We start from the raw sequence: 25,278 nt of genomic DNA, 5'->3' as shown, positions 1-25,278 counted from the left end.
GCTTCTGGTTATACCTACAGCCATAAACGAGCCTCGAGGCCCACCCTTCTCGAACTCCCGTGAAAGGGGGTGGTCTCGAGCTGTAAAAAAAGACCTTGCTGTCAGTAAAAATAAAGAAAAAGGAACAATCGTTACGAGTCCGCTGTATCCTGTCCACCAACGATAACACGCTCAGACGACCATTTATTTCCGAACGACCTAAAAATTCCCCGGAACATCAACCGAGCGGAATAAACGAACGCGTTCCAGTAGAAGAAACCGTGAACAGCCACCGCGCAGCTCCTTACCGCGGAATCAGGTCCTTTTACCTCGTTCCTCGACGAATCCGCCGGGACGTTTACTCAAAAAGGGGCCCTTATCACGAGCTAATCGTCCAGGGAAATCCAGTCGGATAAAAGCCGCCGCGTAAACGAGCTTCGTCTACTCGAAGACGAGGAAACTCATCGAGGACTTCCGGTTTCTCTGCAACGTCTGTCACAATTTCACGACTTTGGGAACACGAAGAAATAAATTCCAGGATTACAGAAATAAAGAAAAATCCTTACTTGTAGAGTCGAAAGTGAGATTACCTTGTATTCAGCCATTCAAAATCAAATAACTGAAATCAAATTTTGTTATTAAATATTTGGAGATGAGAGAAAAGCGTCGTACACAGAACATTTCAACGTCCAGCATCGAAAGACAATCGAGAAACAACGTGATGGGGTTGTTTGGCCAGTCACGCAGCGCCGAAGGCTCAAGTATCAAGGCTCAGAACTCATTAGAAGGGGTTTCGTTACGGATAGAACGAGGTGACCACGAAATTCCAGACTCGCGGAATGTTTAATTAAACTCCGTCAAGAACTCTGGGAATTTCGGACGAGGCGTCACAAGGCTCGTGCATCATGCGAGTGTCTCCTCTGATCGATGCGGCAGTATAATATCGCTGGTAAGTACAACAGTTTTTTCCGCGATAGTGGCGCGGTAATTATCGCCGGTTGCTCCGTTTTAATGAAACGACCAACGTTTCTACACGAAAAGCATAAAACGATGAGAAGAAAATTCATTGAATACTACTATAAAAATTAACATCTTTGGTGGTTTTCAAAACGTAGAATCGAAAGGTAAAACGGTAATTGGAGGGAAGACAACTGTCGGTGAGGTCCGATCTTTGGTACTAACGTGTCTGTGTATTACAAGTAGTTTCTACTTACTACAAGCTACAGTGGATGATCGGATTATTAGAGCCGCCTGCATAAATTGACGAGTTTACAATTTTAACATAAAGCTTTATACAAGATAAATTCGATTTTTTAATAAACAATTATTAATTAAAAATTATCCAGTGTGAAAATCTTGATATTGTGATTTTATTTCGATATAAATACGAGAAGAATATATCTTTCGTATTATGGCTCTAATAATTTGATCACCCACTGTGAAATAAAATTTCAAAGACGATTATCTCGAAAAACGGAGACTTATATGAAAAAATATCATTCTATACTGTCGAGTTACTTCTTCTGCTTTTACCAGCAGTGCAAACAAAATTAAATTATCTTTCAATCCGCCGCTATATTTAACTTCAACGCGAGTTCTCAAGAATCCGAAGAAATGTTTGTTTATTCTGGTATTCGCAACTGTAAGCAACAAATCAGTGAGATATCTTCTTCGAGGAAAGAAAAACGTAAGGTAAATTGGATCGTGGCAGAAATCACGTTCAATTGTGTGTGCGTATACGCGAGACGAAACGCTCGTGGGAGCCAGCCTCTCTATTCGTGGAACAGAAAGGATGGATTTCATTTTAACGGGGGAAATTCGAGACCGGTCCACGGGGGTCTAACGAACCCCGTCACGTGAATTCCCAACGGGCAAATAAATAGGACAGGATATCGTGAAGCTGGGCCAGCGATAACCGCGAACGAGCTGCGAAATTTTCGCTTCGTGGGGAGGAAGAGGATGAGAGAACCCTGTCTGAATTTCCGAGCTTCTGCACCGCGATAATGCGTCGGGGAATCAGGTGAATTATCGTCCTTCTGCCGACGGTTGAGGAAGAAGATCTGGAATTTCACGATGGCAACTTATGGCCGTACATTCGTAATAACTGAATTTTATTTACGAGAAGGATTGCTCAATTCCATCTCTCTATTTTCTTCTTCTTCTGCTCTTGGTCTAGATTTTCTAGTCCATTTCTTCTATTGGCTTTCTTGTAAAGAAATTTAATGTAAATAGATATGGATTCGACCGTAGGAATTGTACGTTCTTCAAAACTACTGCTGAAAGCTCGCCTTTCATTTAAAATCAGCAAGCGTTCGGTACCCATTGGAATATTTGATCAAAGTAGAAAATGTTATATTCTTGTCGTTTTATCGTGTTACTGGCGTGACGTAAGTTGCATCGTAATAAGTGCATCATACGATAAACACACTTGAAACATATCTAGAATTATCATTTCTGCTGAGTAATTTATACAGAAATGGAATCTAATTGTAAGTAATTAAATCTACGTGTCAGCGTCTTTAGAGCAATTAATATAGTAATAATATTGGTAACCTAACTCTCCTAATCTGCCTGATTTTTCTGATTCTACTAATTCTTCTAATTCTTCTGAGTCCAGTGACTCCTTTAACTCGTCTAACTTATCTGACCCATCTGACATTTCTAACTTTTCTGACTCTTCTGACTCTTCTGACTCTTCTGACACTTCTGACACTCTTGATTCCCTGACTCTCCTGATTCCTCGGACTCCTATGACTCGTCTGAATCTTCTGACTCTTCTGACTCTTCTGACTCTTCTGACACTTCTGACACTCTTGATTCCCCTGACTCTCCTGATTCCTTGCACTCCTATGACTCGTCTGAATCTTCTGACTCGTCTGACTCTTCTGACTCTTCTGACACTTCTGACACTCTTGATTCCCCTGACTCTCCTGATTCCTCAGACTCCTCTGACTCGTCTGAATCTCCTGACTCGCCTGACGCTTCTGACGCTTCTGACTCTTCTGACTCTTCTGACTCTTCTAACTCATCTGACGCATCTGACGCATCTGACCCTTCTGAATCTCTTGACTCCTCTGCTTCCTCTGATTCTTCTGATCCGTCTGATTCCTCCGACTCCACTAACTCCTCCAATTCTTCCAATTCCCCCAAACTCAACGATCCTTCTGTCGTTCCGGTTTCAATTCAAATCAAACATATCCCAGCTCCGAGGTGCCCTTGCATACGCGCATGCTCGCGAACAGTTGCACGCGAGCCGCACAATCGACCTCCAAACATATCGTGTCTGCCGCAAGCGCAAGAATTACGCGCAAGCGTGTTATCTACACGGTGTGCATTCCGTCATGGCCGTAGTGACTTTATCGGGCGCGTCTATATCACGATAATTCCCACAAAAGGATCGTCCTCCGCCTAACCAGCCGCATCCATCGAAACTATTCAGCGTTCCGATTGCCCGTCGACAGCAGCACTCTCGAAATGCTCATTTCTGCCCGGTAAAAGGAACCGCGCAGAGAGGCCGGAAAACACTCTCGCGTGTATGCCCCGCGAAGGCCGTTCTCGCGTAACAACGTTAGACGACGGACAACCACGGCACGTGGGTTTCTCTTTCACGTAGTGACGACATCACGGAATTCCTCCTGCTCGACGGCAGTGCTAGCGCGACGTTCATCGAGCGTGCACAAGAATCGCTCGTGAACGTTTGGACCCATCCGCGCGGTTCTAACCTAGCGTGAATCGACCAGACGAGCCCTCGAACTTTCACCGATTATTTGTTGTTGTTGTCGTGAATCACTATTCCGAGTGGTAAGTTCAAGGTGTGCTCTTCGTTCATCGTCAACAGTGGTGCTTGATCGCAGTGTACATCGAGTGACAGTGTAATAATTTTAACGGTGATCAGTAGACTGCGGATGTTTATTCATATTCGCAATTACAGATACTAATATTCGAAATTTAAAATGGATCAGAATTTTAAATTCTACGCTAGAGACTTTCCTACGTTTATATTGTATTAACCCTCATTCGTCCCTTGTAGAAATTTAACACATTTGTCTCATCAGAAATAAAGTTATTTTCTGATGTGACGGTAAATTTAGGTGAGGCTCCCTGACTTTTATTTTATAACATTTATAAATTAAGGTACTTTTCAAGATACGTATCAATTCGATACCGAGGGAAAATTAAGTTGGGAAAGTGAGAAACGGATGAGGGTTAAACCCCATTAATATCTTCATTTTATAACGTTTTAAGGGGTATTACAAATGCATAAACATCCGTAGCTTGGTGATTAACTTGACTGCGGATTTTTATAGAAAATTATATTTTCAAAAATGGAGTCAACAGCAAATATAGAAATTTCTTTCTCCTGTTAAGTATCTTGTCGGGTTTAGAATAGAAAACTAGTTGCATTTGATGAAAGTTTTGTTGTTTATTGTATTTCACAGAGGCCCGTAAGCTATAATTACATAAAATGTGTAGTCTAGGGTCACTCTGTTGGATAAAAGTTTGGTATCGTTCGACGATATTGAGTAAGATGATATTTACAGTAACAATGAACCGTAGACCCGCTAATTATTCACTGTCGCGTGTAAATATGAATATTTGGAGTTGATCGAGTTCGTTTAATAGGCGAGCTTTCCTACGCAGAGTGAGTCCACAGTTTTGTCCGACAGTGCGTGAATGTGTCGAGATAATTTTAAACGACTGGTTTCCAATCGATATCCCGCTGAATCGATTACCCAGGCACCGATGAGTCCAATTTTCCATAGGAATTTATAGTTTGTACCGATTGATTGGAACGCGTAAATTAAATCGATTCGTGTTATTTTTGTCGGTGAACGACGATACACCTTTCCGATAACAAGTCTAAAGTTTAACGAAATTTTGATTACTTATCGTGGCATTACAATCTTTCGTCGTTTCACGTTGATAATCACTTTTTAATTCTTGTTGATTGCAGACGTGGACACGTTTGTGAGAACATATCTCGATCTCTTTCCGAGATGATCGTAAATTGACTTGTGACCATTAGAGTTACTCGAATATTTTTTAAACTTTCGACTCGAATTACTTCAGAAAAATGGGCGGAAGCGGATACAACAGAAGCATCTTCACGTACGAGACTCTGGTCCACGCGATATCCGGTGCAGCCGTAAGTACATATTTCAGAGAAACCACCAATAACGCACGTGGATTTTGCTCTATGAATGGGTCTCGCTGTTTTGCAGGGTAGCGTCGTTGCCATGGCAACGTTCTTCCCGTTGGACACCGTACGAAGTCGCCTGCAACGTGAGTCATTTAATATCATATCGTGCTCACCGATTTGTACAAACTGCGAACACGTTTTCTCAAAAATTTCCCAATAATACAGATTTCAACTTCCAAACCATTGAACAATATTTTTACAAATATAAGATGGCAACGATATTCTTAGTGCTACTAAATAAGAGATTAGTAAAAGATTAATAAAAGATTAATAAATAAAAAATTCTCTATAAACAAAAGTAAGTGAAAAATGTGAAATGAAATTTACGAAAATTAATTTAAAACCTCGTTTAATATACACGCTGTTGAGGAGGTCTCTAACGTGTCTGTCCATTACTTGCTGTTTCTACTTATCGCAAGCAAGAACGTAAAATCTTCCAATGAGGATTTTCTCGAAAACAGAACCATACATGAAAATGTAAAAGTAGAGGAATTAAACCTAAAGCAGAAACTTCATTAAACGATTACTGAACTTTTTCGTTTTAACGAATTAGAAGCATACACATTTGTTATAAATGCATGAAATTTGCAGTCTTCCAATTACTCCACGTTGTGTTGGTGCAATTTTATGCGCATTAGTATATTTTTGTATAATTTACTTCCTGTCCGATTGTTCCGGATCGCGTGTTTCTTTCCCGCCGTGGAATAATTTCAAGCGGACAACGGCAGCAACGAATCTTCTTGATTCCCGTGTCTTCGAGCAGGGCAAATACCTACTTGATAATCGATAACTTGGAAAACAATGCCCCGGAATACGTACAAGTGTGTGCGACGCGAAAAAAATTAGATTAACTTTCACGACAATCTAGGAGGAGATTACGCGTGAAATATATTTAGGCGGGAACAACGATATTTTGATAAATAACGAAGATTAAAAGTTTTACAACTTTCGTGAGAAACAAGGTAGTCTGCATGCGTCTGATTATTTCTTCTTTGAATACCGTCGACATGCTTATGCGATTTCGACGGAAACACGAACGACGCGTAAAATGAAGGGGATAAACACACGCCTAACAAGCCTTCTCCACGCAAAATATTTGTACCGCAGAGGACATCGTAATAGAGAACAAAAAGTCCTGATATTTTAATTGGCTAAACTTTTTGTAATCTTGTATGGAAAAAAAACTGTTCGTTTTTAATAGTTCTGTTGCATAAATAATTTCATCATCGTCGTAAATTTGCCTCCGAGAATACTGTTATATTTTACTCTCACTTTTTTTTAGATTCTGTATACAATAAACATAGAGTTGAAGTTCACAAATGTCCTCCTTGTAGTCTTTCGCTTTTTACTCCGTCCACGTCTAAACAGAAAATCGAAGTATTAAATAGATCGTGGTCACATTTATGGCTCAAAATTCGTACAGAATATTTTACAATCTTTCATTTCTGTTTCATGATTTTTACAGTGGAAGAGGGACGTGAGTCGAAGAACACACTGGCGACGATCCGCGAGCTCACCATGAAGGAAGGACCGTACGTTTAATTTCCTAATACATGCAACTCAAACAAACCGGGATGCGATAATCGCTGTGACAATAATTGCACCGCACTTGAATTTAAAATACTTTACACAAGCAAAGTATACGTTAGCAAAATCACATGATCGACTGTTCCTTCGTAAAAAATATTTACCGTTTACATAATAGTCCTTGCAGGTATTTTCCGGTTGGACTTTTTTTTTCTAATTTCTTGCATTAAATGTTCTCCTCCAAGATACACCTTGTACAGAGGAATGGTGCCTGTCCTCCAGAGCCTCTGCGCCAGTAATTTCGTTTACTTCTACACATTCCACGGCATGAAGATGCTTCGAACACGAAGAAATCAAACGGCTGGAAACGATTTGCTGGTCGCTTCCATTGCTGGTATTGTTTCGCATTAATAGCTACCATTTCGAAACTAATTCCAGTTAAATGTTTTCTAGATTATATAAAAGGCTATCGTTTACAGTCGAATTCAAAACATTTTAGGTGTGATCAACGTCCTCACCACGACGCCATTGTGGGTGGTGAACACCAGACTAAAGATGAGGGGAGTCGGCCAAGCCCCAGAAAGGAACAACAACGAGTACAGCACGTTGTACGGTACGTTCTGAGACTCCTGGCACCGTGGTCGTAGCATCAATTACCATGAAAATGAATGAATCACCATCTCATTAGGACTGTCGTACCGGTAGCAGTTAATTACCATGCAAAGTGCCGGTTGCCGTAGCCAGTAGGAATGCCCAAACGGTGGCGCAGTTTTCTTTAAAGTGTCACAGGACCGTTCTATGTCGATGAAAATTTATATTCTCAGGAAGGGGAGGGGGGAAATATTCAAATTTAAAGAAAGAGTTTAGACTTTAGGGACTTTTCCTCCGCTAAATTGCAATCACTTTGGTACGAGCACGTATCAATATTAAATAGTTATGAAGCAGTCATATTGCCATTTCCAGATGGTCTCCTGCACATTTGGAAGTACGAAGGCCTGGGCAGCCTGTGGGCAGGGACATTGCCAAGTCTGATGCTCGTCATGAACCCAGCCATTCAGTTCATGACTTATGAAAGCATCAAAAGGAAAGTGACCGCGTCGTTGCACGGCTCCCAACCACCTGCATGGATGTTCTTCGCCATTGGTGCCATAGCGAAGGCCGTTGCCACAGCGTTGACTTATCCGTTGCAACTGGTTCAAACGAAACTTAGAGTGAGTTGGAGATTAGAAGCTCTCAGAAAGTCTTGTAGTTGTTACTGTTGAGGCTTCTGGATATAAATTATTGAACGAAATTAGCCTAACGTAGTATTTATCATTGCGATTAACCTTATCAGAGGTCGAAGTATATTTCGAGGAACCAATTAAAATTTTTTTTAAATATGAACAGATGTGTCACTCGATTTTTCATGAAGCTAAATACAATGTTAGGGGATCGTCGAGATTTCTTAGAAAACACCGTGTACATTTTAAAACCTCAAGACAAACAACTGATACAGTGTGCAATATGTATTAATATTGTTTGTAATTTTCTTTTTCAATTTTCAGCATGGCCACAAGTATCCAAATCTTCCGCCAAAAGCCGGCACGTTACAGATACTTTTATACATATTAAAGTAAGTATATCGTTTATGTCAAATGTTTTATTAATAACGATCGAGTCCTACATGAGTTTCCCGTTTATTCTACAGAAAACACGGAATAGCGGGACTGTACAAGGGAATGGAAGCCAAATTATTGCAAACGGTTTTAACAGCCGCGTTGATGTTTCTGGCTTACGAAAAGATCTCGAGATTCGTATTTCGTATTCTCTTCCACAGACCGATCTTAAGATAATGATTCCCCACTTGCACTGAACAGTATTAGCCGGGAATGTTAAAATTCATCCGGTTATTAATAACGATTAGTGACACATTCAACGAGAAACGATAATCTATTCTCTGATAACAAGCAACATTTCTTAGTGCAAAACATAAAAGAAATCCATGTCGTTCCTTATGAACGACATAAAAGTTGTCTTCGTGAAATATTGACCATTAGACTGCGTATTTTATGCATTTCGACCATCCAGAAATATACAAGAACAAAATGAAATTAAATAATATTTTTTGAATTAAGCTTCCATTAACTTTTAAGTTTATCTCTTTTTCATGTCTGCCCACATAGTCTCTACGATATATTTATAAATATGCATGAATATCCGCAGTCTAATTGTCGTTTAAGAATTCTATAATACCAATCGAGATGTCGTTGACATCCATGTTGAAGGTTTTTTTTGTTTTCGTTTGTTTAACCAACAACTGTCAACGCAGAACGAACGGGGGGAAATAGATAGAGAGACAATGCATCGCGTTTCTACGTTAGTCCGGAAAATGTAAGCACGGGCAACGGGAATACTGGCGAATTTCAGGAAACCGCATTTCCGATTTCAGTCGCACTTCCGTCGTAAAACGAGCCGGTCCGCGTCGCCGTTGCCGCGGACACGCGCGACCAGGTCAGAATGGAACGGTAGGCCGATCGAGCGCGTAACCTCTGTCGGTCACCGAAGCTTGACGTCGAAGAAAACCGAGAACCGATCGTCGAACGCGATACTAAAACTCTGGAGCAAACTGAAACTGCGCAAGGAACCACGGAAACAACCAGTACCGGATACACGCGTGTCGCTGACTTCCGTGTAGGTTTTTGAAATAATACAAATCAACAATGCACTTGGCACCTACTACCTAGAAAGTCCATTGGATATCATTGTTGTAGCATTAAAGTAAATCAATCCCGACGATTTAATAGTATGTTACGAATATTACATTATCTGGACGAGACACTGTGATTTAAATTCTACAGTCGGTTAATGATATTCCGATTTCGTCTCGTTAACATTTAAAATAAGTTCGTTAATATTTGAAATTGAAATTTTAATAGTGCCAATTGAAAGAAACTGTAGCGTGTAACGAGGAGAAATATAGGTGACGTTTAGTCGGTCTTTGTTCTAACCTTAGGATGCCTTAGAAAAAAATCCTATCTAGTAAGAAATTCGATGTAATCGCTATTTATATTATAGTATTTTAACAATTTTATATCGATAGATATTGTGAAGTATTCTAGCTAATCTTTCAGTAGCAGAAGTTCAATGATAATACAATTGACTAAACACAAGGGATAGTAGCCATTGCCTCCGGTGATTTCGATACCAGGACAGAGCACAATTCATCTCCGTGAATCGTGTTGTTAATTACTGGATCTGCCCTTCTTCTAAAAACTGTATCACCGATCGATAAAACGGAAATTCGTAGAAATATCAATACACTCCTCGTTTGAATATCAATAAATCGCAATTTACGCGAATTAATCGAATTGTCGGACTTACAGCATGATTTATTAAGAACCATTTACTACCATTGCGTGTTCCAAAGCATCCTACACTAATGCTAAGCTCGAACATCTATTTAAACAAAATAAAATGATCACTAACTATGAGAAATCGATAGAGAATTACCTAGAATCTCTGATATTTATTGAAATTCCCGCCATTTCTCAGACGAACCTCTCGTCATGACGACGTAAAGATGAGCGCGAGGTCGCAGCGTGGTGTCCGCGAAGCATCGCCGGGAAGAAAATTGACAACGCCCCGTTACAGTGGTAGAAATCGTGCATCTAAGCCGCCGATCACCTACGATTACGACGCGGCGGTCAGTCAGCCGGATGTGCCGAATTTCCTCGAGCTCAAGAAGAACGGCCGTTACCCAACGGTTAGTGGGCATCCATGTAAAAAGAGAGCGACGAAGACTCGCATAAGAAGCCGACTTATGTCAAGGAAGAATTTTCAGAAAAGATATCAGGCACGAGCGACGAAACGTGGACAGAATAACGCGCGATCGTCGCGTTCGTCCGAAAAAAAACACGCGAATCGGGCGACGGAATCGGTCGCGTCCGGCACATCCGACGACGAGAAGGACGAAAAGGAGAATGTAACCGGCAACAACGCGGTCGACGTAGAGAATCTAACTAATTTATTGAAGGTTCGACGCTTTTCTTCGGCTCCTTATTCTATTGGCGATGCAAATGATTGTCTACTAGATCTTGGGATAACCGGTTTATCGTCGCGTAAACACGATATTCGTAAGCAGGAAAGAAAGACTTTGTTCCTTTTGAATCGAGTATTCAAACGGCTATTTAATAATAATTAAATGTCAGAATGAAACTGGTGGAGCCTCTTTTCTTATGTTCTCTTCATTATTCGAAAAGAACTGCTTTGATATATATCAGAGGACATTTGGATTTTATTTTCGTTATTTTGTTCGAAAGTTACTTTGATAAATTAAAACGATGGGACACCCTGTATATTTACGCTTATTTCTTACAAGTTTTGAATATATTGGGTGGTTAATATTAAGTCAATTCGGAAACAGTATAAATGATTCATTCACTCCCAATCATGAAGAGTTTATGATACACAGAAAACCGTCGATGGTCAGAACGTGTCGTACAAGATCACGACGATCGAGGTGATCGAAAAAGGCAAGAACGACAATCAAACGGCAGAGAATACAGAGGAATGTGAGAAATCGAAAGAAAACGAAAAGCCGGAGGAATGCGACAACGCTGCGAAGTCACCGGTTCTCCAAAGCAGCCGAATCCCAAGAGCGAAAATAGTTGCTTTCCCTGTTCACACCGTTCAGGAATTTCATCTGGTATCCAAAGTCGTCAAAGACTGATAAAACGAATTATATTACTTCGATTATAATTATAATCTATATGAAATAGGGTAGAAGAATGACGGCCAGCAGCAAAACGAAGGATTCCGAGAACTCAAAATGTCCGCCCACTTGCGACCAAGACAAGTCAGTTGAAGTTTTCTTATCGAAAATATTAGACATTATCATACTTTTTTTTTTTTAAAAGAAACTTATCCCCAATACATCATTGAAAGAAGTATCTGTGAATGTGAAAGAATACTGAATATAAATTTCTAGCGTCGAGGTATCGGAGAAGGAGACAGTCAAGAAATCTCATCAAGTTCAAGAGCAGATTAAACAGGAACTGGTTCATTTCAAGAAAACCACAAAAGACCCGAAGTTAGTTAGAGATTTGATGTTAAGAGGAGTGTGAGCAATGGTTAAATGAAAAAGCGATTAAGTCGAAATTCCTGTATCTAATTCAGAATTCCCTGGAACGACGAGCATAGTTCGGAATGGGAAGCAGACGAGGACATAGAAGGCGATCACGTGTTATTGTCAACCGACGAATCGCCAGCTGTCACGGACGGCATCGATGATCCACGCGTTCTGTCGATCCTGCAAAGTCTGAAATTGAAGTTAAGTCATCCATGTAAGTCGTGCACCAATGAAGAACCACCCTCCAGCAATCGACAGGAAGATGACAGCGACCTGAAGAGCTCGTCCCCGGATGAATGCAAGAAGAAGAAATGGTTAGAATGGAATTTACTATAAACTGCTTCACCTTTTAGCCAACGATAACAAAAGGGGTGTAATCTGACTGTTCCAATTAGAAGCTTATAATTAGCGTCGTTTTATTGATGTTTCCAACAGGCCACTGAAGCATCGCAAATACGTCGAAACGAGCTCAGAAGAAACATCGTCCGAGAAGAACGACGGAAAAGATCAGAAAAAGAATCGAAGTCAAAACAGAGTGAAAAGTCCCTTGATTCTTCGCAACAAGACAAGCTCGGTGGTAAACGCAACCCCTAAAATGTCTGGTCGACGACGGTCGAACTTCAACTTTTTCAACACCCTCTTCGACATCGTCTTTTGGCCTTATTTATTCTTGAAGTCGAATCGTTGACTGGCTATCAACAATGTTGATCAGAATTATCAATTATTTTATTAAGAATGGAAATCGACCTTGGCTTTCTTACTTCCGTTTACCCTACATCCTTGTTGGTCAATTATTTGAAAGTACACAAAGGTAAAACAAGCAGTGGTCAGAAATGTCACCATTTCCTATTTTATAAGCACCCTTTTTCACCGAGAAGTCATACACGGAGGTTTTTAATACTACAACTGTATAATCTTTACAATTTGCGACTCAATTCTTCGTGCACTGCCTACTAAACGGTTTCTGAAAATATACATTTAGTACAATATGTGTGTATATATTCATGGAAATATATTTTTAGTCATGGAACGAACCGAACTGAAGAATGTAATTCGAGTGTAAGAATAATCATATGGTTACAGTCTGAGAGCAATTATTTACAGGATATATACGGGTGAATAGTTTTATGAGCGTCGATCTTTTTTAGTTACAAAACACAGTCATTTACAATAGAAAATCTTTCACACCGCGAACACATAACGAACTCGCACAACAAGGAATCACGCGCTTCAGGGGTCATTCTTCGCCGCAATTTTACAACGCGCCGATTGCTGAAATTATGAACAATAGTTACTTGTGCTTTGTCAGATTTTATATTCTACTCGATGATTACCTTTTTTCGTGGGCGTTGACATACTCCTGCGAAGTTTCTTCGAGAAAAACGACAGCGTCAGTTTCTCGTACAGATTATCAATTTCATGCACGGTGCTTTCCAAAATCTGTGTCAGAGATTTTTCATTTTTCACCAGTGCTTTGTCAGCGACCATAGACAGGTGTAAGTAACCTCGATAAGTCAACAGCGAGCACCCGATTCCTGTGAGATTCCTAAAAATAATTATATAAATTTACTACTTACAATGAACTTCTTAAACACCTATAGAAAGTTCAATAATAATTTATCACTAATCTACTTTTTCCAACCAAACAGGACGAAGACATTGTCTGTAGAATACTTTTGTTGTTATATTTCTTCTCTCTAGATGCGATACATAAGGATATCCTCAACGAAGAATTTACCTATTTGGTATCCAGAAAACAATATTCTTCACCGAATGTCCCAGGATCTTGACTTCTCGAGGACCAACCAGGTTGCTGAATACCATGGTGCTGTGACTTTTGAGAATCGGTCGCAGAAATTTCTCTGGAAGCACGGCAGAAAGGTACTTTATCACCAAAAAATTAACCCTATGGTCTGGACCCTTCTTCAACGCATCGTTCGCAGCTCTAACGTCTTCGAGGCGTTCCAGAATTTGAGAATTTTCCATCGGATTCGCGGATGCCTTGCCGCTTATTTTGGATAGACAAAGAGGTAATATACCGACTGATATGTTGTTCTGCAAAGGATGATTTTCGCTCCATTCCTCTATCTTCGTCGGCAGAACGACGCTTAATGTATCCGGAATAGGTTCATTCGTCTGAATGAATAAAATTAATCGATGAAAAATGGTGATAATGAAATGTAATTTTCCGGAAGAAATTTTTTAATTAAGATTTACATACACGAACGAAGTACTTGTGTAGGCTAACGGATAAAGCAGCCAATAGGACATCCCCGAATCTGGCGCCCGTGATGCTTTTTATACTTTGAATCTTTGTGAAGAGTCTCTGGTCGCTGATGTTCTTGAAATCGTCCTCCAGCCAATAGGAAACCAACTTTTCACCTGTCAGTTCTGCCCCATGGAGTGCACTGAAAAATCAGAACGATGCAATGTCGAGAAAAATCTCATTTTTGTATCATCTACTAGACAGGTCCTACTGAAAGAAGAAACACTGATCGAAGATTTCTACATGGATACATTACAAACACCCCTCAAAGAAGAAGAAAACAGGAAGGCAAAATAACCTTTTATCCATGCTACGGAAAGCCTGTTCAATCAAACAAGCTGGAGCCTCGAAAATGATCTTCGTCATCCTCATCCACCTCTTCGTCCTCCTCCAAACACCCAACAAGAACTCTCTCGACCTCTCTCCCTCGTTCATCACAAACACAATCGCCTCCCTCTTCACATCCTCTACGGTGATATTCCGAAGAAACTTCAATCCATCCTCGAATCGTGTTCTAAACAACTTCAGAACCTGCAAGAACACCTTGAAGTGGATGAACGGCATGGAAGCAGACATAACATCGTTCTGAATCGAGCACCGTGAACTTCTGACAGCGATCAAAGAAGCTTTCGTTGGATTGTTCTTCCCTGTACCCAACTGAGATGTCACGTTGGTCCTTCTGGATTCATCGGTCCTTATCCTGAAGCTCGTGTGCTCGAGCTGCACGAAGGTCTCGTGGACCGGTTCCTTGTCGACGATCACCTCCCTGAAGAACTTCAAGAGGGCCATACCGTCTCCCAAAGAATGATGAACCCTGAACAGGACTGGTATACGAATTCTGCTGGTCACACGTTCCTCCAGTCGCCGGAGATAATGATGGCTCGATCTAGGGCAACACTTTCCGATCAGAATCTCCCAGGAGGCGGTGTGGTTCTCCGGAAGTGGCTGGTTGCAGACGTTCCATAAGATCCTCTTCAAGTGACCGTTGTAAATGTTGTCGCAGCCCCCGTCGCAGCTCGTGCGCTCGTACTCTAACCACCTGACACGCTCCTTTAAATCGATCTCCTCGTTCTTTTCCCAATAGTAGTAACCGAGCTTCTTTTTTCTCTTGTAAAGAAGCTTCTGGTGGGACGACGCTAGGATACGGGTCTTGACCAAATCCCTGAAACTCTCCAGGAAGTTCACGTTTGAATGTCGAGCGTCCTTTTCGAAGATCACGAGGATGTTATTTACAGACAGGGCTGTGGTCTCCTCTACGGCCCAGATCGTGTCGGTCCCGTCGAGCAGGCCCGCGTACTTGTCCTTCAATTGTATCCTTAAGATGCTGTCGACCACGCGACGATAGATGTACAGGCATAGCAGTAGTAGGGCGATCGATGGTGAGAGAAGAAGCGAATAGATTGTGAGGAACACTCGGTATATTTTAGACATGATTGTTCTCTGGATTTTACACCTGTTGGAGGTTAATGTGATGCACGGTGATCACCTGGTCGATCGAAGTTTCTGTACCTGTGGGGGAAATTATTGTTGTTTAAGATCGAAGTAGTACTTGTTAATTATTACAGTGGAATATTAGTTGACAAATTTACACAGATATTTAGATAAATGCAAATCGAAGGAAGGACTATTATATTGATCAAAAAAATTACTTAATAGAAAGCAATGATTCTATTGATTTGACACACTGTTTTCTCTTTTGACTGTCTACGAACTTGTTTATTGAAAGTTTTTAGACTTGTTATTATTTATACGAATGATCGTTTAACGGTGTACGAAACGTGGCGTGGAATCGTAATAAAATCGACTTAACTTACATGGCGATCGAACGTAATCGGGCCCCAGAACGGTCTCGATGCTGTTCAGCACCAAGTAAGACGACTTTCAGCAGTGTTCCTCTTTTTATAGTGAAGCACTGTCCCATCGATCGGCACTAATCCAATTTAACGTGACTCTTTTATCCGGTTATTACCTTTAGTTGCATAATTCTGATGTCCTTAAACATCGGCATTAGGGACCACGACCCGAACGCCTGGCCGTCTTCTTAAAGTGCTAAAAAGAAACGACTGTATGGCTTTACAAGTTCTTTCTAGTTCGTGTCTGTCTAAATGGGAACGTTCAAGGTTTTATTCTACATCGTGATCAAAGCTTACAATTTGTACAATCGGTAAATTCTTTCGAACTTTGAAGAAAAGCGTATAGGAAACATAAGTGGCCCGAACTATATTCTAGAAATAAGCTTTTGTGACCCTGAACAGCCAACTGATTCTGCTTCAACCTGTAGCGTTTCGATGGAACCTCGTAGCAACATCTCCTGGTCGTCCTTCCGTTTTTTCAGTCTGAGATACTTTTTGCAAACATTTCCCACGACTTCGTTGCGCTCGACGAGCTTGTCGCCGACAGTTAACAATTTTTGTTGAAGATCGTCGATCTAAAATTCATCGGTGAACGTCGTACGTATTTCTCGATTAATAGTTTAAGATCGTTAAAAATGCGCAGGTCTACCTCTTCACTCTTTTCTTTGAGAAGACGATTAGCAGTCGCGACCTCTTTCTTCAGTTGCTCGTTTTGCATCAACAAAGCATCATACCTGGCCAGTAATACAATTCAATCGTTTTAGGGTAATTCAATATTTCTCGTCTACTAGATATTTAGATATTTATACTTCTGGTGCCAAGTCCTTTGTACTTCTCTCTTCAGAGATTCTGGCAATGTTATTTCGTTTCCAAGTCGATCATCCGTGACGCTTTGCCTGAATAAATCTGAAAAAGTTACATCGTCACAGCCGCGACGTTTATTGTTCGGTAGATTCTTACATACTCAACATATTCTTGTTGCATTTGTTCGCTTTCTTCAGGTCGTCGATGACTAACTTCTTCTTAATTTTCAATGTCGCGTGTTTCAGCCACTGCTCAGCTTCCAGACTACGTGACACCATTAAACTCTCTTCCAGAGACTTCACAGTGACACGAATATCGTTTATCTTCGTGATATACTCCTCTTTGGAGATAAAAATTTTTTGCAACCTTGTATCCTCCATGATTTCTAAGTACTTCCCATTAACCAATATGTTCGATATAGAAGTTCGTTCAATTTTGACATGCAACGAAAAACATTTGGATACTGACAGCAACTTGAAGTCGAGCAATGACAAATTACATATCAGTGTACCTAATTTAACTTCAGGTACTTGAGTGCTCAAGTATGTAAATAGATAATATAGTACGTAAATACTAGGTCGTCTTTATTTTTTCTGGGTAGTGGCACTCTAGTTATCTACAGAATCAATACAGTAGAAGAATTCTAATTTTTAGCATCGTATTTATTAAATTACAAACGTAGTTCAAATAAATACAGAGGAACCAGTACAGTATATAGAAGGAACATCGGATTGTGATGCTCAGAATCACAGGCTAACATTGATACGTAAATGCAGAACGTGTACAACACGTTCACTTCCACTGTGCCTTAATAAATGACTATCAACGTGTAAAAAGGTACGTCAATTGTAAGAAAAGTTCATTCTTTGATTATTTAGCCAAAGGGCATGGCTCCGTCGCGTACGTTTTGAAGCTTTCGTGGACGCGCCTCAAATGGTTGCGACAGCGATCTCTCGTGTTCTCCAAAACACCGAGTAACGCGACCCTCGACCTGCTATTTAAAGCCTCGTTGAGGCTTTGCAGTATCGCCATATCTATTTGGGGAACACCGTCCAAATCTTCCGCCATTTCTCTGACCCTCGTGACATTGTCTATTAATACCTCCAGGGGAAGCTCTTTCTTCGATTGCCTAAAAATTGAAATATACATTAATATAACTTCTTACACGTCTTAAAAATTACAAACACTGTTCATACGAAATACGACATCAGATATATTATATTTGTACATAAATGAATTAGAAAAATTCTAGATCGAATCTCCCATTCGGCAGAGAACCACTTTACCAACCGAGCTGAGCGATCGATAATACTTGAAGAAACCCGAAAAATAGTTGGCGCCGAATATTAGTGCGAATTAATGCAAGCCAAAAATTCTATTCCAAAAGTTGTAACAGTTTATTGTCAAGGACAAAAACAGTCAACCGTCGATCGAAGGGAGCAAATTGGGAAGAATTTTTTAAAATAAAAATTGTTAAAAAATACTAACTATTCTACGGTTTGAAGAAAAACTAATCATTATAAAAAAAAATCATTAATCTTAATGAAGAAATTGTTAACTATTGTAATACAGCAAAATAATGTCTTATATTTTACTAAAAATAACGGAACAGTTGTGAACGTTTCAATGATTTTCACTTACGACTGATGTTTTCCTTCCTCGAGAAACTCGCAGCAGGTTTCGTACAGCTCTAAACACTCGATATTGTCCGTCAATTCGCGTTTCTTCAAGTACCTTTTAAAAATTTCTCTGCCTCGCGGATGAACCAGAGTTCTGTTTATGTTATCTGTGATTTGGTCTAATTCTTCGCGGTTGAGACCGGAAGTACATTTCCCGATGCAACCGATTACCTGGGTCGATAAAGACTGCATACTTCATTCCGTCTATGAACAAATCATTCGATCAAAATATGTATGTATTCTGGTACTTATGTGTTATAAATTATTGTACAAATTCATAAAAGAGAAACAAGGTTATACTTCGAGAATCGAGTACACCTTGGAGTTTGGAAGGGGAAATTTGAAATTCAATTTTTACTATATGTATAATCGTAGTCAAGGTACTATCCGAACAAATATTTAGATACGTAACACTTATACTTACTATTCGTAACAGAAATATTTGGCAAAAATGCGCCAATGATGCTCCATACACGTCTCAATCTGTGATTCCTTGATAGTAACTTCTGTCGAATATATTTCAGCGCGCCGTTAGTAACGTTTTTTTATTTAGGTTACGAAACGTACGAAACAATTATCGGTACTTAGAGACCGCACGAATGTGTAATATCGTACATTCAGTTATCACTTTCATTCACGCTTTTTCAGGGCACTATCGCTTGGGAAACGCAAACAGAGAGCATTATTGATCGTTACTTCTACGAGGCCGGATTCACAGTGGCTGGTTATCTTAATCGTGCAAGGCTGCTCGTCTTCAACGGTCGAGCAGTGTTAACTTTCGTTGAATAGAACTTCACTTGATTATTTGTACGTTCTCACTGGTCACACAATTCGAAAAATAAATTACTTGTTTTCCAGCTTATCTATTAATTGACACCTGGCACGATGTCTCAGCTGTGTTTGACAGTTCACCCTTGAAAAGGTCAACAATATTGCACGTAGGACATCGATATTTTCTTATTCCGTACAGTCCAAATTGTAGTATGTTGTGCTGCAGAATCACGACAATTCCAATAACGAAATAATGCTCATGTGGCAAAATAGTTTACGAAATGGGGATCGTACTTTCAAACAAAACGAGAAACCCACCCCACGAGGTTGTACGTTCAAGGCTTACGCGCCGACTGAAGCGTTTCGTAAGACACCGAAAATATATTCAACACGCTGCGCTGTAACAATGAGCGCTGGATTTGCGTGGTCGAGCTTCCCTTTTTTTTAATCGTTTATTTAAAATATGCCACTTATTTTAAGTTATTCAATCGTGTCAATATTTCATTTTAAATGGTACTGTAATATTTTATGATACAACTTGTTCTTTATCCAGTTGCTGTCAGCCATGATTTACTTTGATGATACATTGATCGATAGTTGCTAGAGAACAAAACATTTTTCTCGTAGTTACAGGTTCAATTTTTCGTCTTGAGTCACAAACTGCAGAAAGTTGTGTTTGAGGTTCACGTGAGACCCGTATTCTTCAAATGGTAATTGTCATTCGGAGCACAATGCATAAAGAAACTGCACGTTGTTTCGAATACGTGACACATGTACGTGAAGAAGCGACGTGTAATAGTTTGTCGATGTAAGAACATGTGAAAAACTGTAAAGACTATTCTGGAAGGATCTTTTATTTCTCGTTAATACCCAGATAGCACATGACGCCTTAAAGACGTATATTTTACGGCTATTTTAGGTCTAAGGCGTCTTTAAGCCGTCTTCAAGGCGTCATATGGTATGTGGGTATGGGTCAGTAATTATGTAAGACGATTTCTCTGAAATATTTAACAGCAATGTTTTTAAGGAATGAAACGTGTTTTTGTAAGGTATTTGAAAACTACTGAAATTTATGAAAGATGTGTTTATCACAAACGGTTCTTTTGCGATAAATATTATAAAAACCATACATAATATTATAGATATTTAAAATTTCTAATTTAGGTACATTTATGTCAGTATTCAAAATGACCGCTACAATATACGCGGAGAAAATACAATAGACGCGGTAAAAATGTACAACAGGATTTGAGTTAATACAATAGCAATATTTAACTGTTTTGTACAATCATTGTTGTAAATATCTGGTAATTAATTTTAATTATGGACTCTGAGTATCCTGATCCGGACGAAGAATTTGATTTAGAACACGAAGCCGACTACGAACTCTTGAGAGAACTTGAAGGTAAATTAATTATAACCTTGCTCCAATATTTAATTCAGAATGGAGTACTTCACTTTCTGTATGAAAGATGCGATATAAATATTTTATTTGGAGTTATACAATTTTTTATTTATTAATGCAAACATCTTTAATAATATTGTTGTGGTTAATTCATTTTATGAAAGAAACTATCATTACATATAAACAAAACAATTTGGATGTGTCAGTGTTTGATATATATTAATACTTAACTTTAATCAATATGTTTTAGAACACGAAAGGAAAAAATCAGAGAAACACCAGGAGATTCAAAATTTGCATGAAAAACCAAAAGAGAAACATGAATTGAAGTCTCCAGCATCTAATCTACATAAGGAGTTAAACACTCCCATACACAATGTGTATAAAGAACTAAATACTCCTATATCTAATGTACATAAAGAATTAAATGCTCCCACGTGTAGTAAAGATGATGATTTCAGTATTCCCAGTACTAGTAAAGACAATGGTCACATTGATAATTCTCAAGTAGATGGCACAAAAAAAAGGAATTACGATGAACTGTTCGGTGATATTTCAGACATAGTAGATTTAAATGACTTTGGTAAGTGATTTGTATAATTTTATATGAATCAGACAATGTCATCTAAATATATTTATTTCCACAGTTGATACCTATGAACGTAAAGAAAAGAAACCACGATGGGATCATCCCCAAGATGTGATTAAAGCAGTATTAGATGCTAGAGAAAAATTTCGGGATCACAGTGCAGGATCTGTTAATAGAAAACATTTTGAAGAGTATGTAAAAGATAGGAACTATTTAATTTGAGAAATACAATATATACAATTATGGATCAATGGTATTATTTAGGAAGAAGAACACAATATCTTTACGAGTTCCTCGTTGGAATTTTGTGGCTGTGACCAGGCCACATGATGCACAGCGTATATACATTAGAATGAAAAATGATACAGAGCCCAGAGTGAAAAGTAATGCAAACACATTATTCAGTCTATTGTCAGTACCATACAGTCAATTGAAGGCTGAAGCTGAAGCAATTGTAAGCAAAGCAAATATATGTGTTAATACAACCTTGTTAGTATTATTGTAATTTTTTAGTGTAACTTTACAGATGGTACAAAATGCTAAACGTGCTAGCTGTGAAAACTTGGATTCTTCTACCAGACACTTCATCCCGAATGATGAGCTGTGGGTTGATAAGTACAGACCAAGATCTTACATAGAATTACTTTCAGATGAAAGTGTAAATAGACATTTATTGCATTGGCTAAAACTGTGGGATAAAGTAGTATTTAACCGAAATTATATTCAAAACAAAAAGAAAGCTCAATATTCCATGTTTAAAAATCGGAGGTTTATGAAAAATGTTGAAAAAGATTTTGAAGAAGTAGATAGTAAAGGATTTCCAACTCAGAGGATAGTATTATTAACTGGACCACCTGGATTAGGAAAGACTACACTAGCTCACTTAGCAGCTAAACATGCTGGTTACAATGTGGTGGAGGTCAATGCTAGCGATGAAAGAAGTCCCGATGCTTTTAGGTAATATGAAAGTTTTTAAAACAATCGTGGGTGATAATATTATCAATGTACGTTGTTAAATATAGGCAAGTCCTTCTTGCATCAACACAAATGAAGGCTGTAATGGGAAACGACCCACGACCGAATTGTCTAGTTTTAGATGAAATCGATGGAGCGCCGGTAGCTTCAATCGAGCTTTTACTAAAATTTGTGCAGGGCAAACTAGTCCAGAAAGGTAAAAAAGATAAAGAAAAAAGCAATAAACGGTCCACTACTTGTCAACGTCCTGTAATATGCATTTGTAATGAACCATATACTCCTTCATTAAGGTAATCTTCCTCATTCACTTCATATACAGAGTAAGTAATGAGAAACAGAGTGTCTGAATGCCTGTGGTCAGGTACATTCGAATATACAAATGATTGAATCAAATCAAAATTACATGGTTCTAAAAAAAATCAATCTGGATTTTGGCAATACAGAATCTAATAACGATATTCAGTCATTTCATTTCTTATGTTTCACTCTGTATAGAATTGTAATATGTTTTTAAGAACACATTCAAAAACAACAAATGACAGGGCTCTCAGAACAACTGCGCTTATTATATCAGTACCAGCAGTGAGTCCCATGAGACTAGCAGACAGATTAATGGAAATATCACGAAAAGAACATCTAAAAGTCAATCCGGATGCTCTATTGAAATTAGCAGAAATATCCGGTTGCGATGTCAGATCATGTTTAGGAGCATTGCAATATATGGGTGGTGCTAAATTAGGAGACAATATGACGTTTGCATTAAAAGACAGTCGGAAAGGATTATTCGACTCGTGGAGGCAAATATTAACAATACCTATGAACAAGAACGGAATACTTCCTACTTCCGAGAGAGTTCGTCTTGTATTGAAAACTGTTCAAAATGGTAAAATGTTTTACATACGACTCAGACATAATAGATTCTATTGGTAACCATTTACGTTCTGCTTTAGAGGAGTCAGAGAAATTGGCACAGGGCATATTTCACAACTATCCGGAAATTCATACCGAAAAGTTGGTCTACATAGCACTGTGCTTACAGTGGTTTCAGTTCTTTGACGAAGTATTGTCCCTAATCGCAACCCGTCAAGTCTGGTCTGTTATGCCCTATACAAACTATGCATTTGTTACGTGGCATTTATATTTTGCCAAAACAAATAACGTTAAGTTATCATATCCCACTGTGCCATACGAAGTAAGAAATACAAATACTATGAAATCTATAATGGTAAATTGTAAACTACATTGGAAACTGTATGTCTGTTGCAGATGAATCAAAAGCAAGCAAGAAGTATGGGAGTTCTAACAACTATTCATAAAAGTAGCGGTCGTGATAGTACAGTGTTAGCGGTCGATATTGCTCCTTTTCTACCAGATCTACTGTCTCCACAATTGCGAACAGTTTCTGGACATTTACATTCGGCCAAAGAAAGGGATGACTTGGTTCGGTTGGTGAATGTCTTGGTCGAGTTCGGTTTAACATTCACGCAAGAAAAATGTCTAGACGGGACTTACGACTACAAGCTAGATCCGTAAGCTATAGAACATATCTACTCCAAATGTCGATGGAAAATCATATTTTAACTTAATTATTTTCAGAAACATATTTGAAATTGGTATTTTCCCCGATTGTAAACAGCGCCGAACCCTTGCGTACACAGTAAAACAAATAATAGTTCAGGAGTTGGAAGCTGAACGGTTGCGACGTGTTTTAAAACCAATACAAAGTAATAAAAGTTCTACAGAAAAGGAAGATGATAATATCGTAAAGAATAACGGTATGACAAGGCCAACAGAATCAGAAACCAATGCAAACAAACAAAACTCAAAACCTAAATTACCTAATCCTACCAAACAATCTAAACAAATTGGAATGGAAACGAAAGAGATGGTGAGTTTACGATTTGATTGTTGTACTCGTATTATTATCGTACTAACAAATATAATAAATATCGCAGGTATATAAGGATTTCTTTGGAAGAGTAATCACGTTAACACAAGATAAACAACAGAAATCGCATAAAGAATTCAACAGTTCGCGCGATTTATTGACGAAACATGGCGTATGGTACAAATATAAAGAAGGGTTTAGCAATGCAGTTCGTCGGAACATAATTATGGAAGAACTCCTTTGAATTGTGATACAATATATTTTTATAAAATACTGACAATAAATTTATTTATTTTTTCCAAAAATCTTAACAATAATCAATAATGTATATATGTAATTTCAAAACTCCCACAGATAAAGTCATGTATAGTAATTTGTATATAGTACGCCACCGGGAATGAAAATTTCGGCGACCAACTTATGAAACCTTTATGAAGCTTTGAAGATCGTACGAAAGATTTGCAAGTTACAGAAGATGGAATTATTTGCGACGAATAAATTACAATATTTTATAAGCCTGAATAACATCTAAGCGCACTTTTACTGAATCTATACAAATAGTATTATAAATATATAGTAAAATCATGTATGTAAGTAGTACTTAAGGCAATTATTGTTAAATTTACAAAAATACTATTGTATATTGTATGTTTTCGTACGACTAGACGTTGTATAGAAATATACAGCCGGAGCTGTCGAACGGGAGCGAGCGAGCCGCGGTATCGGTGCTCTCCGTCGGTGTTGACGCGTGCCGAGGAATTTCGGAGGTCTATGGGGGGGAGGTGTGCGAGCGAGAGAGTACAGTAGAGCGTGCCGAGTATCGGTGCTCTCCGTCGATCCAACGCGCTAGTGAGTTGCGTCACCCAGTTTATTGACTTAGCCGTGTACGCCGTGTACCAAGGTCGTACCAGCCCGTGCAGGTCTGTGCTTGCTTCCTCACTTTGTCGTGAACCGTCGCGGAGGGTGGTCGCGCGTCTCATACTCGTCCTTTCTCTTGTTACTAACCCATTGTTTGTTGCAGGCATTCGACAACCATCAATTTATTTAATGTGCATATTATTAATTTATTTACTGTGCATATTGTTGTGTCCCCTTTCTTGTTACTAATCCCTTGTATGTTACAGATGTTCGAGAACCATTGGCTTCGATATTTATTTTCTTGTGTACTGTGATTCATTTACTCTGATTTATTTACTCTGATTTCTATACTGTGATTTATTTACTGTGTATATTAT

General features: G+C 39.0%; 5 protein-coding genes across 8 annotated transcripts; 2 read left to right on the top strand and 3 right to left on the bottom strand.

Annotated features, from left to right (window-relative positions):
- The first annotated feature begins 3,642 nt into the window (after nucleotides 1–3,642).
- On the top strand, nucleotides 3,643–9,651 carry LOC107186521 (peroxisomal membrane protein PMP34). Of its 4 annotated transcripts, none has more exons than XM_015574407.1 (9): nucleotides 3,643–3,780; nucleotides 5,050–5,125; nucleotides 5,202–5,262; nucleotides 6,645–6,711; nucleotides 6,952–7,100; nucleotides 7,206–7,319; nucleotides 7,670–7,917; nucleotides 8,251–8,318; nucleotides 8,394–9,651. In XM_015574407.1, exons 2-9 carry the CDS (start codon nucleotides 5,054–5,056, stop codon nucleotides 8,536–8,538), a joined length of 924 nt encoding a protein of 307 aa, XP_015429893.1. In that variant the 5' UTR covers nucleotides 3,643–3,780; nucleotides 5,050–5,053; the 3' UTR covers nucleotides 8,539–9,651. The 4 variants fall into 4 exon arrangements, with proteins under 4 accessions (XP_015429893.1, XP_015429894.1, XP_015429891.1 ...); XM_015574408.1 differs by having other exon boundaries at nucleotides 4,934–5,125; nucleotides 6,967–7,100; XM_015574405.1 differs by having other exon boundaries at nucleotides 4,934–5,125.
- Nucleotides 9,652–12,931: 3,280 nt separating this feature from the next.
- Nucleotides 12,932–15,940, bottom strand: LOC107186611. Its single transcript, XM_015574508.1, has 6 exons — nucleotides 15,894–15,940; nucleotides 14,378–15,588; nucleotides 14,035–14,221; nucleotides 13,552–13,949; nucleotides 13,148–13,359; nucleotides 12,932–13,085 (listed from the first exon to the last, which is right to left on the bottom strand). Exons 2-6 carry the CDS (start codon nucleotides 15,508–15,510, stop codon nucleotides 13,069–13,071), a joined length of 1,947 nt encoding a protein of 648 aa, XP_015429994.1. The 5' UTR covers nucleotides 15,511–15,588; nucleotides 15,894–15,940; the 3' UTR covers nucleotides 12,932–13,068.
- A 357-nt stretch (nucleotides 15,941–16,297) lies between these two features.
- On the bottom strand, nucleotides 16,298–17,116 carry LOC107186465. Its single transcript, XM_015574328.1, has 4 exons — nucleotides 16,897–17,116; nucleotides 16,742–16,838; nucleotides 16,582–16,666; nucleotides 16,298–16,507 (listed from the first exon to the last, which is right to left on the bottom strand). The coding sequence occupies exons 1-4, from the start codon at nucleotides 17,114–17,116 to the stop codon at nucleotides 16,298–16,300; spliced, it is 612 nt and encodes a 203-aa protein (XP_015429814.1).
- Nucleotides 17,117–17,400: 284 nt separating this feature from the next.
- Nucleotides 17,401–19,408, bottom strand: LOC107186591. The gene is made up of 3 exons (XM_015574489.1): nucleotides 18,840–19,408; nucleotides 18,378–18,619; nucleotides 17,401–17,865 (listed from the first exon to the last, which is right to left on the bottom strand). Exons 2-3 carry the CDS (start codon nucleotides 18,605–18,607, stop codon nucleotides 17,607–17,609), a joined length of 489 nt encoding a protein of 162 aa, XP_015429975.1. The 5' UTR covers nucleotides 18,608–18,619; nucleotides 18,840–19,408; the 3' UTR covers nucleotides 17,401–17,606.
- Nucleotides 19,409–20,386: 978 nt separating this feature from the next.
- LOC107186529 (chromosome transmission fidelity protein 18 homolog) lies at nucleotides 20,387–24,294 on the top strand. Its single transcript, XM_015574418.1, has 11 exons — nucleotides 20,387–20,591; nucleotides 20,842–21,174; nucleotides 21,239–21,371; nucleotides 21,445–21,634; nucleotides 21,707–22,137; nucleotides 22,203–22,445; nucleotides 22,698–23,038; nucleotides 23,106–23,347; nucleotides 23,422–23,684; nucleotides 23,752–24,043; nucleotides 24,111–24,294. Exons 1-11 carry the CDS (start codon nucleotides 20,510–20,512, stop codon nucleotides 24,285–24,287), a joined length of 2,727 nt encoding a protein of 908 aa, XP_015429904.1. The 5' UTR covers nucleotides 20,387–20,509; the 3' UTR covers nucleotides 24,288–24,294.
- Nucleotides 24,295–25,278: the final 984 nt, after the last annotated feature.

This window comes from Dufourea novaeangliae, unplaced genomic scaffold (genome assembly GCF_001272555.1).
Source record: "Dufourea novaeangliae isolate 0120121106 unplaced genomic scaffold, ASM127255v1 scaffold65, whole genome shotgun sequence".
In the NCBI taxonomy this organism is placed as follows: domain Eukaryota; kingdom Metazoa; phylum Arthropoda; class Insecta; order Hymenoptera; family Halictidae; genus Dufourea; species Dufourea novaeangliae.
This window is presented reverse-complemented; position numbering and strand designations above follow the sequence as displayed.